The 17,315-nt window shown below is 43.0% G+C and overlaps 1 protein-coding gene across 10 annotated transcripts in view; it reads left to right on the top strand.

Annotated features, from left to right (window-relative positions):
* TRIM9 (tripartite motif containing 9) overlaps positions 1–17,315 on the top strand; it is a 71,273-nt gene that overhangs the window by 39,792 nt on the left and 14,166 nt on the right. For 7 of the 10 annotated variants that reach the window (XM_075192827.1, XM_075192826.1, XM_075192823.1 and 4 more), the window contains exons 4-7: positions 6,782–6,892; positions 9,402–9,555; positions 11,969–12,126; positions 14,413–14,551. In XM_075192827.1, coding sequence (XP_075048928.1) covers positions 6,782–6,892; positions 9,402–9,555; positions 11,969–12,126; positions 14,413–14,551 — 562 coding nt within the window. The remainder of the gene's footprint in view (positions 1–6,781; positions 6,893–9,401; positions 9,556–11,968; positions 12,127–14,412; positions 14,552–17,315) is intronic. The other 3 variants (XM_075192822.1, XM_075192830.1, XM_075192825.1) reach the window with 1 other exon arrangement.

Here is a 17,315-nt window from a genome sequence, read left to right as displayed (position 1 = left end):
CTAATACTTCTCTTCCCCCCCAGTGTCAGTACATGTCCTCGTGTTCTAATACTTCTCTTCCCCCCAGTGTCAGTGCATGTCCTCGTGTTCTAATACTTCTCTTCCCCCCAGTGTCAGTGCATGTCCTCGTGTCCTAATACTTCTCTTCCCCCCAGTGTCAGTACATGTCCTCGTGTTCTAATACTTCTCTTCCCCCCAGTGTCAGTGCATGTCCTCGTGTTCTAATACTTCTCTTCCCCCCAGTGTCAGTACATGTCCTCGTGTTCTAATACTTCTCTTCCCCCCAGTGTCAGTACATGTCCTCGTGTTCTAATACTTCTATTCCCCCCCAGTGTCAGTACATGTCCTCGTGTTCTAATACTTCTCTTCCCCCCAGTGTCAGTACATGTCCTCGTGTTCTAATACTTCTCTTCCCCCCAGTGTCAGTACATGTCCTCGTGTTCTAGTACTTCTCTTCCCCCCAGTGTCAGTGCATGTCCTCGTGTTCTAATACTTCTCTTCCCCCCCAGTGTCAGTACATGTCCTCGTGTTCTAATACTTCTCTTCCCCCAGTGTCAGTACATGTCCTCGTGTTCTAATACTTCTCTTCCCCCCCAGTGTCAGTACATGTCCTCGTGTTCTAATACTTCTCTTCCCTCCAGTGTCAGTACATGTCCTCCTGTTCTAATACTTCTCTTCCCCCCAGTGTCAGTACATGTCCTCGTGTTCTAATACTTCTATTCCCCCCCAGTGTCAGTACATGTCCTCGTGTTCTAATACTTCTCTTCCCCCCAGTGTCAGTACATGTCCTCGTGTTCTAATACTTCTCTTCCCCCCAGTGTCAGTACATGTCCTCGTGTTCTAATACTTCTCTTCCCCCCAGTGTCAGTACATGTCCTCGTGTTCTAATACGTCTCTTCCCCCCAGTGTCAGTACATGTCCTCGTGTTCTAATACTTCTCTTCCCTCCAGTGTCAGTACATGTCCTCGTGTTCTAATACTTCTCTTCCCCCCAGTGTCAGTACATGTCCTCGTGTTCTAATACTTCTCTTCCCCCCAGTGTCAGTACATGTCCTCGTGTTCTAATACTTCTCTTCCCCCCAGTGTCAGTACATGTCCTTGTGTTCTAATACTTCTCTTCCCCCCAGTGTCAGTACATGTCCTTGTGTTCTAATACTTCTCTTCCCCCCAGTGTCAGTACATGTCCTCGTGTTCTAATACTTCTCTTCCCCCCAGTGTCAGTACATGTCCTCGTGTTCTAATACTTCTCTTCCCCCCAGTGTCAGTGCATGTCCTCGTGTTCTAATACTTCTCTTCCCCCCAGTGTCAGTACATGTCCTCGTGTTCTAATACTTCTCTTCCCTCCAGTGTCAGTACATGTCCTCGTGTTCTAATACTTCTCTTCCCCCCAGTGTCAGTACATGTCCTCGTGTTCTAATACTTCTCTTCCCCCTCAGTGTCAGTACATGTCCTCGTGTTCTAATACTTCTCTTCCTCCCAGTGTCAGTACATGTCCTCGTGTTCTAATACTTCTCTTCCCCCCAGTGTCAGTGCATGTCCTCATGTTCTAATACTTCTCTTCCCCCCCAGTGTCAGTACATGTCCTAGTGTTCTAATACTTCTCTTCCCCCCAGTGTCAGTACATGTCCTTGTGTTCTAATACTTCTCTTCCCCCCAGTGTCAGTACATGTCCTTGTGTTCTAATACTTCTCTTCCCCCCAGTGTCAGTACATGTCCTAGTGTTCTAATACTTCTCTTCCCCCCAGTGTCAGTACATGTCCTCATGTTCTAATACTTCTCTTCCCCCCAGTGTCAGTACATGTCCTCGTGTTCTAATACTTCTCTTCCCTCCAGTGTCAGTACATGTCCTTGTGTTCTAATACTTCTCTTCCCCCCAGTGTCAGTACATGTCCTCATGTTCTAATACTTCTCTTCCCCCCAGTGTCAGTACATGTCCTCGTGTTCTAATACTTCTCTTCCCCCCAGTGTCAGTACATGTCCTAGTGTTCTAATACTTCTCTTCCCCCCAGTGTCAGTGCATGTCCTCGTGTTCTAATACTTCTCTTCCCCCCAGTGTCAGTACATGTCCTTGTGTTCTAATACTTCTCTTCCCCCAGTGTCAGTGCATGTCCTCGTGTTCTAATACTTCTCTTCCCCCAGTGTCAGTACATGTCCTTGTGTTCTAATACTTCTCTTCCCCCCAGTGTCAGTACATGTCCTCGTGTTCTAATACTTCTCTTCCCCCCAGTGTCAGTACATGTCCTTGTGTTCTAATACTTCTCTTCCCCCCAGTGTCAGTACATGTCCTCGTGTTCTAATACTTCTCTTCCCCCCAGTGTCAGTACATGTCCTCCTGTTTTAATACTTCTCTTCCTCCAGTGTCAGTACATGTCCTCCTGTTCTAATACTTCTCTTCCCCCCAGTGTCAGTGCATGTCCTCATGTTCTAATACTTCTCTTCCCCCCAGTGTCAGTACATGTCCTCGTGTTCTAATACTTCTCTTCCCCCCAGTGTCAGTACATGTCCTAGTGTTCTAATACTTCTCTTCCCCCCAGTGTCAGTGCATGTCCTCGTGTTCTAATACTTCTCTTCCCCCCAGTGTCAGTACATGTCCTTGTGTTCTAATACTTCTCTTCCCCCCAGTGTCAGTACATGTCCTCCTGTTCTAATACTTCTCTTCCCCCCAGTGTCAGTGCATGTCCTCGTGTTCTAATACTTCTCTTCCCCCCAGTGTCAGTACATGTCCTCGTGTTCTAATACTTCTCTTCCCCCCAGTGTCAGTACATGTCCTCGTGTTCTAATACTTCTCTTCCCCCAGTGTCAGTACACGTCCTCGTGTTCTAATACCTCTCTTCCCCCAGTGTCAGTGCATGTCCTTGTGTTCTAATACTTCTCTTCCCCCCCAGTGTCAGTACATGTCCTCGTGTTCTAATACTTCTCTTCCCCCCAGTGTCAGTACATGTCCTCCTGTTCTAATACTTCTCTTCCCCCCAGTGTCAGTGCATGTCCTCATGTTCTAATACTTCTCTTCCCCCCAGTGTCAGTACATGTCCTCGTGTTCTAATACCTCTCTTCCCCCAGTGTCAGTACATGTCCTCCTGTTCTAATACTTCTCTTCCCCCCAGTGTCAGTGCATGTCCTCATGTTCTAATACTTCTCTTCCCCCCAGTGTCAGTACATGTCCTCGTGTTCTAATACTTCTCTTCCCCCCCAGTGTCAGTACATGTCCTCGTGTTCTAATACCTCTCTTCCCCCAGTGTCAGTACATGTCCTCCTGTTCTAATACTTCTCTTCCCCCCAGTGTCAGTGCATGTCCTCATGTTCTAATACTTCTCTTCCCCCCAGTGTCAGTACATGTCCTCGTGTTCTAATACTTCTCTTCCTCCCAGTGTCAGTACATGTCCTCGTGTTCTAATACCTCTCTTCCCCCAGTGTCAGTACATGTCCTCGTGTTCTAATACCTCTCTTCCCCCCAGTGTCAGTACATGTCCTCCTGTTCTAATACTTCTCTTCCCCCCAGTGTCAGTACATGTCCTCGTGTTCTAATACTTCTCTTCCCCCCCAGTGTCAGTACATGTCCTCGTGTTCTAATACTTCTCTTCCCCCCCAGTGTCAGTACATGTCCTCGTGTTCTAATACTTCTCTTCCCCCCAGTGTCAGTGCATGTCCTCGTGTTCTAATACTTCTCTTCCCCCCAGTGTCAGTACATGTCCTCGTGTTCTAATACTTCTCTTCCCCCCAGTGTCAGTGCATGTCCTCGTGTTCTAATACTTCTCTTCCCCCCAGTGTCAGTACATGTCCTCGTGTCCTAATACTTCTCTTCCCCCCAGTGTCAGTACATGTCCTCGTGTTCTAATACTTCTCTTCCCCCCAGTGTCAGTACATGTCCTCGTGTCCTAATACTTCTCTTCCCCCCAGTGTCAGTACATGTCCTCGTGTTCTAATACTTCTCTTCCCCCCAGTGTCAGTACATGTCCTCGTGTTCTAATACTTCTCTTCCCCCCCCCAGTGTCAGTGCATGTCCTCGTGTCCTAATACTTCTCTTCCCCCCAGTGTCAGTACATGTCCTCGTGTTCTAATACTTCTCTTCCTTTGTAGAATGTTTCCCTCCTGTACCTTGTTATAACCATTCATATATATGAAAGTTTCTATCATGTCCCCCGTTCCCTTCTCTGCTCCAAACTGTACATATTAAGATATTTTAGTCTTTCCGGGCAAGTTTTGTGCTGTAGACCATGCACCATTTTAGTTGCCCTTTGTACAGTCTCTTAGTCCCATCCATCCAGCATACAATACAGACCTCTATGTGACGACCGGTATGTAATACAAAGCCAAATCTGATGCCCAATGTACATCAGTATACTGCTCATTAGATGTGGCTTAGACCTGTTGTCCAGTATAAGACAAAGATCCTAATCTGATGTCCGGTATATAATACCCAATGACATTAGTAGCCTCCCTCTCGGGTCTCGGGCTAACTTGTCTCTCTGGACAATGCTCAGTGCCCCACAAGTCACGGTGTGAGTCAGTATGTTCTATCCAGTCGGATGGCAAGGTCCAGTCTATCCAGTCGGATGGCAAGGTCTAGTCTATCTCGGATGGCAAGGTCCAGTCTATCTCGGATGGCAAGGTCCAGTCTATCCAGTCGGATGGCAAGGTCCAGTCTATCTCGGATGGCAAGGTCCAGTCTATCCAGTCGGATGGCAAGGTCCAGTCTATCTCGGATGGCAAGGTCCAGTCTATCTCGGATGGCAAGGTCCAGTCTATCTCGGATGGCAAGGTCCAGTCTATCTCGGATGGCAAGGTCCAGTCTATCTCGGATGGCAAGGTCCAGTCTATCTCGGATGGCAAGGTCCAGTCTATCTCGAATGCCTGGAGCTTCAGTTTGACTCGGGTGCCGGATATCAGAGCTCCAGACGAACTCGAATCCACGATAACGTTCTCTTTCCCGAGCATCGGAGCAGATATTTAAATTCTCCAATCCCGCCAAAGATTACCCGACGTGCCGCTCTCAGGGCCCATGTCTACTAAAGAGTGGTCTGTAAAGAGGAGGCTGGATAGAAATAATGAAGTGAACAGATTCAAACCCACCATAATGCACAAGATGATTTTGATTTCAGTAGCTGGAAGTCAGATGCTTTAGGTTACTAATTGCGTTAGTTAACTCTGCCACCTGCTGTTCGTTTAAGGGATTTACTAATAAAAATACTGGTATGTTAAATCTTAAGTCCCCCTTCATCTATCACCATCATCACCATTTATTTATATAGCGCCTCTAATTCCGCAGCGCTGTACAGAGAACTCACTCACATCAGTCCCTGTCCCATTGGAGCTTACAGTCTAAATTCCCTAATATAGACACACACACACACACACACACACACACACAGACTAGGGTCAATTTGATAGCAGCCAATTAACCTACCAGTATGTTTTTGGAGTGTGGGAGGAAACCGGAGCACCCGGAGGAAACCCACGCGCACACACAGCGAGAACATACAAACTCCACACAGATAAGGCCATGGTCGGGAATTGAACTCATGACCCCAGTGCTGTGAGGCAGAAGTGCTAACCACTGAGCCACTGTGCTTGCCCATAAGTCCCCCTTCATCTATCTATAATTATGAATTGCATTCTTCATCTAACAATCCTCTTACACATAAAATGAAACATTTCAGTAATTACCGAAACTGTCCCCTTATTCTACTCCTGTAATCCTTTCCCTGGTTCCTTGGGATGACTATAGTCAGGGTCAGATTGCCCGTAGCGGTGTCCTACAGCCGCTTCACAACGATTAACAGTCCCTATTATTCGTCTGTTTGTGTCCTGTAAAGTTCGTGATCATTTTTAAATAAACTATTTTTTGCTGAATCAAAATACTGCAGACTACCTTATGTTGTCATTGGTAAAGACATGTTGTGACTATGTTATCAATAACATATTCTATTAAGAATCACTGTGCTACATAGATACCGTATATACTTGTAGACTATGACTGAATGTACAAGAAGCAATTCCATACTGCATCCTACGGCCATAATAAGGGGAACCAATCAAGTTCACATACACCCATAGTCCTGTCTTTAAAGCTTCAACTAACAATGTGGCAGGTTGACTGCGTGTGACTGTGGCAGCAGTGTCCTTCTTTTTAAACAACTAGAATGGCTATTGAATCTGTCTCCTTCCTGGCACTGGGGATGAATAGAAAATAGAATGGAAGAGACCAGTCAGGGTTAGATGTTTAATGTGTTATCAGTTGGTCCAGTCCACAAAATTACTTTCTGCACTGTGAGTAAGCGCCGAATCATCATCATCATCATCATTACATTTATTTATATAGCGGCACTAATTCCGCAGTTTCCAATATAAATCCCCTAACACACACACACAGACACAGACACAGACACACACAGCCTGAGAGAGACTAAGGGCAATTTGATAGCAGCCAATTAACCTACCAGTATGTTTTTGGAGTGTGGGAGGAAACCGGAGCACCCGGAGGAAACCCACGCAAACACGGGGAGAACATACAAACCCCACACAGATAAGGCCATGGTTGGGAATTGAACTCATGACCCCAGTGCTGTGAGGCAGAAGTGCTAAAGACAGAGCCACCGGATCTACATATTCAAGTGCATGAAAAGTTTTAATGCACTATTTTATCATAACTATTTATTATAGTAATAGGATCATTGTAACTTTGTTACTAGTCTTAGGCTAAGATATATATTTCCTTTTATTTGTGGGTGTTACAATTATCTGGGATACTTTGAGATCTGACTGTGTTCACTGCTCTCCTGTAGGTGGTGCGGGATCAGATATCTCACTGTACAGTGAAGCTGCGTCAGACCACCGGATTGATGGAGTATTGCCTGGAAGTTATAAAAGAGAATGATCTCAGCGGTTTCCTCCAGGTGAGTGGCCATCTTGTTTGTGGGGTATATGTATATTATTATCGTAGATTTGTATGTCGCCACAGTGCTCCGCAGCGCCGTACAGTAGGGTAAACAGGGACATACATAAAATAAGGACATACAAGGTAGACAAGATAAACGTGGACATGAAAACAAAGGGTATGGAGGACCCTGCTCATTACAGAGCTTACATTCTAAGGGGAAGAGGGCACAGCTGAAACAAGAGGAGCGAGTGTGGCTCAGAGTGGAGATTGGGACAGTTGTGAGGGTGCATTAGTGTGAGTAGTGTTATCAGGGATAAGGTCACCTCTAAAAATGAGATGGGTTTTTAGAGAGCGTCTAAAGATGTGAAGGTTGTGGGAAAGTCTTGTAGGCGTGGTAGGGAATTCCATAAGTGGGGAGCAGCACGGGAGAAGTCTTGTGGACGGGAGTGAGGGGTGGTTACCAGAGACGAGACAAGGTGCAGGTCAGAGGTAGATCTAAGAGGGCGGGAGGGAGTGTATTTTGATGTGAGATTTGAGATGTATGCAGGGGTGGTGTTGTTGAGGCTTTGTAGGTAAGGGTGAGTAATTTGAATTGGATACTGGAGGATACAAGGATCCAGTTTAGAGATTTACAAAGTGGTGCAGCAGATGTGGAGCGATGAGAGAGGAAGATCAGTCTTGCAGCAGCATTTAGGATGGATTGAATTGTGGATATATGGGTGTCAGGAATGCCAGATAGCAGGAGGTTGCAATAGTCAAGACGGGAGATGATGAGAGAATGGATAAGAGATTTGGTAGCATGTTGAGTAAGAAAAGGGCGTATTCTGACAATGTTTTTAAGGTGGAGTCGACAGGACTGAGAGAGAGTCTGGATGTGAGGAATAAAGCAGAGAGCGGAGTCCAGTGTGACACCAAGGCAGCGGGTTTTGTAAAATACTTTGTGTGAAGATTTCCCAGTACAAATAAGGGTCTCGCCACCCATTCAAAATTTAAAAAATTAGAGACAGAATCTGTTTGATGGTCGTGTCAGGACTGGGCAGGAGCAGGACCAGCTCACTACCGCGTCTAAATAAAAGACAATATTAACAACACCTCCGGAATCTTAGCAATGCGCCTACGTGGGCGGAGAGGAGGACAACTCTGGGGGTGCGCTCAGCGTGATGCTTTAAAAGTACAACCTCCCATCACTTTGCCATCACAGCTTTTAATTTTTTGGGCTAGAATACTGTGCGCCAAATAAATAATGAGAGTGAACGGACGTGGCACATACATGTGTGTCTGTGACATGTTACATTACATTGCTTGAAGCGCGCCTGGATACGCATTTCTACGCCAAAGTACGTCATGGAGGCGCACAGTAGTTCCCAATATAATTATTGGATGGAACACAATGACCGCTAGCTCCGATCTGGTCCAAAACCGAGGTCTTTTTGTAGAGCGGAAATTGCTGTATGCCCCAAGTGACGCCTGTAAGATGCCCCTTTTCCATCCCTTTATCTCATTATAGTAATATTGGCACATGACTGCTCTTACTCTGCCATGGAAAACATCCAGACGCACTCGCGCAAATTGAGCGGTGTGGTGGGTCTTGAAGTTGGGGACCATTCGGGCTTCGTAAATGGCTTCCACTATAATTGTACAGAGTATATAGCCTAGAATAGACGGCAGTATTGCAGCAGGTGGGTTGGGTACACTTTACCGATGTCCACTACTCCGACACGGAGAAGGCCTACAAAGAAAATCCGAAATTATGAAAAAACGATTGGAACAGAAACAGACTTACCTTCAACCCGACGCTGGAGATCTCCGATGGGAGCACCATGCTGACAGCAAGTGATTCTGATTGGAGAAGTGTTCGGCACTGCAGGGTGACGTCATCGTGACGTCTGTCAATAGAAATTTAAAGCGGCAATGTCGGGTTAAGTGTTTAAACACTTAAACTTAGGGGTCCCCACATTGACGCTTTAAATTTGTATTGACAGACGTCGCGATGACGTCAGCCTGCAGTGCCGAACACTTCTCCAATCGGAATCACTTGCTGTCAGCATGGTGCTTCCATCGGAGATCTCCAGCGTCTTATTGAAGGTAAGTCTGTTTATTTAACTTCTCTATTGCCCGGTAATAATCTGACTGATTGAACCTTTATCAGCCATGCTGGTAAATTCAGTGTGGTGATAGTCTGATCCCAGTGTTACTGTAATTGATCCAGACACAAGCAACCAATTAGATTGTACTTACCATTCTCTAGAATGTACTGGATAAATGTCAGCTAAAATCTGATTGGTTGCTATGGGCAACATCTCCACTTTTCCTTATTAGAAGCTTTTAAAAATCTACCCCATAATCGCAACAGTAACTTCCTGAGTTTCTCTTAATATACCGATCTGAGAACTGCAAATTGTCCATCTCTTCACTGAACTAGATGCCATTACCCTGTCCCAGGCCCCGTCCTAAAACAGACAAAATAGGATGTTATAAGATGTTTGTGAAATGATGTTATTTTTTCTTATATATATATATATTAGATATCTGACGCTCTGATCCGGCGAGTGCACCTGACTGAGAACCAGTGGGGTAAAGGGACCCTCACTCCCAGAATGACCACCGATTTCGATCTAAACCTGGACAGCTCGCCCCTCTTACAGTCCATCCACCAGCTGGACTTTGTACAGATGAAAGGTAAATAGAAACAGTTTTGCTAAAATGAATGGGGAACTGATGGCGTACAAAGCGATCTAGTATTAAAAAAGGGTTTGGGTAACCCCTCCTTAAATAAACACACGCACCATGTGCAGGCCTGTGTTGGCTCGCGCTGACTTATCGGATTACGTTCGTCCATGTTGTGCTTGACGTGACCAATAGGGGGCGTTACTGTTAGCCGCATGATAAAAACTTAAACATTTGAGCTGCCAGCCTTGAGCAAACGATTGTGCTTTAGCAGTAGATTTAGGTTTAGACAACGGTGCCTTGGCAAATATTTTCCTTGTCACAATGCCAAAGCTGCCTGAGGAGTCATTTCATATCTCGGAGTTCAGTCGAGGACGGGATCTGTTGTGAATTGTGCAATGTCATCCATCAGTCAGCGTAACGCTTACAGTTTTGCAGCGGTACCAGTACCTGGGGATGTACAATCAAGGGGGGATTACCCCCAAATCATTTAAGAAGATCTGAGACCTACACTCTCTCCCCGGCCTGTTCTATCCTTCATGTTTGGGCTGAATTGATGCTTCCCATATATAGGACCCAATCATCACCTCTGGCACCATCTCAATATATCGCCTGCATTTGGGAGTGAAGAGAAACCTCATTATTAAATTGTTATATGTTTAGTATAAATATAACACTTAACGATACCTTAGTTAACGTATCTCCTGAAGTCATTCCTAAGCACATGAGAAATCACTCAGCCACTTTCGCCCTTGATACGTCTGGTTTTATACCGTTACTTGCGGATTTGCGAGGCCGAGATAGTATCTCGTGTTCCGCAGGATGGGCAGATCGCTGTCTCCCTATGATTTATGATGCAGCCGCAGTTTTGTAAAGGTCTGTCAGTGAGCATCATAAAAAGATATTTACTTTCTGTGTGCAGAGTATTTTAACGGGGGGCAGTGGGGGGAGGTGATGGAGCAGTTTGAATGCACTTGTCGGGCATTGCAATGAATTTTGACTTTACCGTGACCTCACGAATTTTGCCAGGGTGCTGACGGCTCATTTTAGATATAAGAGGCGCTGTTACACTCTGTTAAACCTATGTAAAGTATGCATAAAATCAAAATATATGACACGTAAGCTAGGGGCAGCCCCAAAGTCCCATCACTAATCATTCAATACATTTGGGAAGGACACACCAGCAATGCATTTGGATAGTTGTGAAAACTAAAATATTGAGGGAGGGTTGAAATAGTCAAGTAGTGGTTACGTTTGTACCCCTGCAGCCCTGTAAGGAGCCCACAGACATTTCGTTGCAATGCACCCATGGCTCTGAAAATGCGTAAATCATGCGCCACTGTGCTAAATAAGAAACGGCGTTCTGCGCTTTAATTTTTTTTGGGGGGGGCTTCACAAATGGCCCCCTAAGTGGATTACAAAGGTTCAAGATCATAGACAGAGCACTTTTTAAATATGAATACTAGCACTGGTTCTAAAACAAATATTGAACAGCTTTATAATCTACAATAGGGAATAGTATTCATTATAAAAGAAGTGCGTTAATGGATAGTGTAGTTTTAACAACACTGTGGTAACCATGACGACATCTCAGTTACACTAATTATACTTCATACAAACATTATTACAGTGTTACAATGTATTCATATTATATAGTGTCATTTGTGTGTTAGAACTATATACACAAATGTAAATAATATCTCTATGATAATTGCTAAGTGATGTCATTACCCCGTACTGTAGATTATAGGGATGTTTGAAGCCTGTTTGTAGTGCTCTGTATAAGGGTTCTATAAGTTCAGAGAGCTTTTATCAACATCTAAAATCCTTATAATCAGCGTAGAGGGTGCATAGTCCCACGTGATAATCATATCTCCCAACTGTGCCCATAACAGGAAAATGGGTGGCCTTTTGCTTTTAAAAGTATGTCCATTAGAGGGCGGAGTTTGGGTGAACCGGGGGCGGGTTTTATTTTGTCCCGCTTTCGAGATTCTAACTCATAGGCAAACCGAGGGAGGGGGGGGGTTTCCTAGTGCCTGTAAACCCCCCTCCAAGCCTGGGGCACTGTATAATTGAGGTGGCTGAACCCTGCCCCCGCCTTCATACAGCTCTGCTTGAAAAGAGAGAGCTGTGTGCACCTAACAGTAGTGCACGCAGCATTGCCCATGTATATTATGGGTATAGAAGAGTTGGAGAGCAGCCAAGCACTGTCTAATATTATAGCCACGCCCCCATGCATGCTGGTCACGCCCACTGGCGGCGTGGTGTGGAAACCCCCCTCTACAAATCCTGCGTTTGCCCCTGTAACTGTAGGGAGGTGTGTGATTATATCATTAGAAGTACAATGAGGGGGGCGTACAGGGGTTTCACAGTTTGTCCGTCTCAGTGTGTCACACAATCCTGGCTCATGATAATTATTTCTCAGTTCCTTCCTTAGTGCCAGCGCCCCCGATTCTCCAGATGGAGGAATGCTGCACCCACAACAACAGCGCCACCTTGTCCTGGAAACAGCCTCCGATGTCTATGGTACAAGCAGAAGGTTACATACTGGAGCTGGACGACGGCAACGGGGGGCAGTTTAGGGTAAGGACCGGCTGAACGTGAACTACAGTCATGTAATGATGATGTACTTAATAATCCAGGATTTCTGTCACCGTCCCTCCTACCGCCTGTAGTTGTCATCTCTCAAACACATTGTGTGACTGTACCTCCTGCTCCCATATAAATACAAAATGATGCTAAAGTAAAACATTTAAAACTGTTACTTTAGATGCATCGATCATTTTGAAACCTGTCTGTACTCCCTCGTTCTGCTTCATCAAAGCTGAGCAATCATCATCATCATCATCTATTTATATAGCGCCACTGATTCTGCAGCGCTGTACAGAGAACTCACTCACATCAGTCCCTGCCACATTGGAGCTTACAGTCTAAATTCTCTAACACACACACACACACACACACACAGACTAGGGTCAATTTGTTAGCAGCCAATTAACCTGCCAGTATGTTTTTGGAGTGTGGGAGGAAACCGGAGCACCCGGAGGAAACCGGAGCACCCGGAGGAAACCGGAGCACCCGGAGGAAACCCACGCAATCACGGGGAGAACACTCAAACTCCACACAGATAAGGCCATGGTCGGGAATTGAACTCTTGACCCCAGTGCTGTAAGGCAGAAGTGCTAACCACTGAGCCACTTTGTTCCGTGTTTACTTATAGTAAACAAACATACAATACTGAAACAACACAGCTCTTTATAACCGTGCAGCGGTCCTGTACGGACTGGATACTTCCACTGACTGGCTGGATCAGCTGTTGTAGGCGAGGCATTACTGATAGATCCATACTGATCTATACCTAATAGTAACTGATATTCTACTTACATTGCTTCTATTCATCAATCTATTCCTCTATCTCTGGCTATTAATAAAGAATGCAAATAAAAAGTGAAAACAAATGTTAAAGGGGAAATGCACATATTTAGTAACTCTGTACAAACAGTCGTTCATTGGTATGGCTATAAGTATGTCAATTGAACTATCGTAAGAATAAACCAATGTGTATTATTTGTGTTTTGTCTGGTTTTCTTGTTGTCTCCCACGGCCGGCTGTTCTCCTCTCTTAGAAGTCATGTTAGTCTCTGGTCTGATTACAGTTAACCGTATTTTAAATGTTGTCAGTTTGATAAGGTCCTGAAATATGCAGAATGTAAATTATAATTGCAGTTCATTTTTAGCCTTCAGCAATCAGATCGCATGAACAAACTCTCACAGCTGTCTAGAGGCGGCTTTTAGTATCTCAGGGTGACTTCAGTCGTCATTGATTTAACCAAGAAAGGGTTAACCAGGCCATTTCTCCCAGTCTATTCAGCACCCACCATTTATAAGCGTCCGCAGACTATAAATCCACATCCAGAAGTCTGTAAACCTTGTCCGGCTGTGAAGTGCCTCAATAAATATCGCAAAATTATCAGGCCTAAAGGAAGCCACAAATCACCCGTCTGTATGGGCCCGGCCAGCGCTGACCGATAAAGTCACAAAGTACAAAATGACAATTATCCACATTTGCAAAAGGCAGCTGTAAATTTTAATGCAAAGAAAACATTTACTGAATTTCTAATGTAGAAACTGTTTACAAGCTTAACTGTAATTTTTATGATGTGACGCTATCAAAAACCTGCAGCCCAGTAGATGAACTGGTCATAGCAAATGTATCCAGGTAGTTATATGATTTGGAAAGTAATGAAGATAAAATGACTGTATATATAATTCAGACTAATGCGGCAGATTGCTACTAATACAATTATAACGCTGCTTTACTGCACACTGACTGGGGTTGAACAGACATCGTGGTGGGTATGAGTTTCTATGAGGCCCGTCAGGGTACGGTAGTGGTGAAATGTTGGCATTTGGAAGAGACGAACTTCTCAATGTTGAAGAAAAGGTTGTTATGAAAAATATGTAACATGGAAATAGAATGTCATAAAATGTAGGATTCTATGGCGTTGATTGGGTTATGATAACATATAAAGTTCTACTTTCCTGGGGTTCTGGATTCATCTAATCTGGGTCCCACCAAAGGCTTCAATGGTCCTCTCTAGTTCCACTGCTTTCCAAGGTCATGCGAATGGGAAATTCATGGGGAGGGGACGTCAACAACACCAATGTGTGTGGAACAGATTGTAGCAGGGAGATCAGCGCCGCTGGACCATTGGAGCTTTAGAGGTGACCCGGCAGAATCAGGGGATCGCCGAATCCCAGGGGTGCAGAATTCTCTATGTTATCAGAACTAAGTAAAATCCATCCAAAAAGTAAATTCTAGGTGTATAATGAAGCATCACCATTTAATACATTTTGGTTTCTGTTGCAGGAAGTATTTGTTGGGAAGGAGACGATGTGCACAGTGGACGGCCTGCACTTTAACAGTACATACAACGCCCGGGTTAAGGCCTTCAATAAAGCTGGGGTCAGTCAGTACAGCAAGACGCTGGTTCTACAGACCTCTGAAGGTAACTAGCCAAGTGTATGACAACAGGGGACTATATCATACAGTGACTAACACAGTGTATATATATATATATATATATATGGGACTATATAATACAGTGACTAACACAATGTATATATATATATATATATATGGGACTATATGATACAGTGACTAACACAATGTATATATATATATATATATATATGGGACTATATGATACAGTGACTAACACAATGTATATATATATGGGACTATATAATACAGTGACTAACACAATGTATATATATATATATATATATGGGACTATATAATACAGTGACTAACACAATGTATATATATATATATATATATATATATATATATATGGGACTATATGATACAGTGACTAACACAATGTATATATATATATATATGGGACTATATGATACAGTGACTAACACAATGTATATATATATATATATATATATATATATATGGGACTATATAATACAGTGACTAACACAATGTGTATATATATATATATATATATATATATATGGGACTATATGATACAGTGACTAACACAATGTGTATATATATATATATATATATATATATATATATATATATATGGGACTATATAATACAGTGACTAACACAATGTATATATATATATATGGGACTATATGATACAGTGACTAACACAATGTATATATATATATATGTATGGGACTATATGATACAGTGACTAACAAAATGGATGTATATTGAGGACTATATAACACAATGACTAACACAATAGATATTTATTTGGGATTGTATAACAGTGACTAACACAATGGATTTATATCAGGGACTATATAAGAGTGACTAACACAATGGATGTATATCAGGGACTATATAAGACAGTGACTAACACAATGGATGTATATCAGGGATTATATAAGAGTGACTAACACAATGGATGTATATCAGGGACTATATAAGAGTGACTAACACAATGGATGTATATCAGGGACTATATAAGAGTGACTAACACAATGGATGTATATCAGGGACTATATAAGAGTGACTAACACAATGGATGTATATCAGGGACTATATAAGACAGTGACTAACACAATGGATTTATATCAGGGACTATATAAGAGTGACTAACACAATGGATGTATATCAGGGACTATATAAGACAGTGACTAACACAATGGATGTATATCAGGGACTATATAAGAGTGACTAACACAATGGATGTATATCAGGGACTATATAAGACAGTGACTAACACAATGGATTTATATCAGGGACTATATAAGAGTGACTAACACAATGGATGTATATCAGGGACTATATAAGACAGTGACTAACACAATTGATGTATATCAGGGACTATATAAGAGTGACTATCACAATGGATGTATATCAGCCAGCATTGGAATTTATTTGCATTATTGCAAAACAATTAACCCATTGGCTGCACAACTAAGAATCCTAATTCTGTAAAGCTAAAAGATCCCACATTGAAAACAACATACTAAATTCACAAACAAGAGACTCCCAAACTTAGTGAGCCCTGGATATTGCTGTCTATGGGTCACAAACCTTTCTGCAGAGACAGCCCAAACTCCAGCCTGGAGTCCGCAAACTGTATCATTTATATAGTTAATTATATAACATACATAATAGAGCTTATACGATGGAGCAATGTCTACAAATATGCAGCCATCCAAAGAGCCAATCAGATCCTAGCTGTCATGTTCTAGTACATTTTTGTAAAATGTAAACATGCATCTGATTGGTCGTTGTGAGTTACAGCACATATGTGCAGATAGCATTATTATATTAAATCCAAATTGTGCTGCTCTCCCTGATATCATAAGCAGAGAAGTTTGTGTCTCTTCAGGTTTCTAACAATCATTATATAATTATCTGTGATGAATACGAGTCCTCTATGTAGTAATGTATTGTCTCTGTTTGTGTGTCCATGTCTCTCCGTCTCTGTGACCCAAGCAAGCTATCCTAAGAAGTATATAAAATGTGTTTCTATACAATCAAATTATCAGTATCAAAATGTAGACACCATTTTCAGTTGTTCTCTTTTGTTTTGGACAAACTAACCTTCATCCAACCAAAGAGCTAACACTCTACAAAAATGTCACCATGCCACCTAATGTGCCTTAAACGTTAAGATTCTCCAATATGAGGGGATCTATTCACATCTCCCGGAGAGATATGTGCCCAGTTTGTAGAAGATCAGATTGCACAGATCACATTAGCCTTTCTGACCCAAAGATTGGTTCATAGTGGGCCCCATACAATCTGGTTGTCGCATCGTCCAGTCCCGGAAGTTGTAGTGAGAAGGTCAACGAGGACTTTTGGCTTTTATCTGTCATTAGAATTCTCTGCTTCTATTTCCAATCATATATTAACCTCAGGTTCTAACAAATTGCTGATATTCGGCGACTTTGCTGGCCACATTTAAAACGGCAATCTATTTAAAGGCAAGTATTGCCTTTAAACACATTACTGTTTTAAATTTTGCAGAATATCAACAATTTGTTAGAATCAGAGGTTAATACATTTACCACCTCGATTGTTATGCAAAAGGACCGTCTGTTTCTCTAGCCCTAAGTTCTTTATTTTGCCTTGTATTTGTAAACAATAAGGGAATACTAGTGCCGGACGTTATCTGGTTTTTATGATGATGATAGTAAATCCGCTTGTAGAACTCACAGTTCCGTACAGTTGCCATTACTTGCCTTCTCTTCCTCAGTAATCCCAGTATTTTATCTCAGACCTCGCTTGAC

Source organism: Mixophyes fleayi, chromosome 12 (genome assembly GCF_038048845.1).
Source record: "Mixophyes fleayi isolate aMixFle1 chromosome 12, aMixFle1.hap1, whole genome shotgun sequence".
NCBI classification, from domain to species: Eukaryota; Metazoa; Chordata; class Amphibia; order Anura; family Limnodynastidae; genus Mixophyes; species Mixophyes fleayi.
The sequence above is the reverse complement of the archived record's forward strand: the minus strand, read 5'-3'. Positions and strand labels throughout refer to the sequence as shown.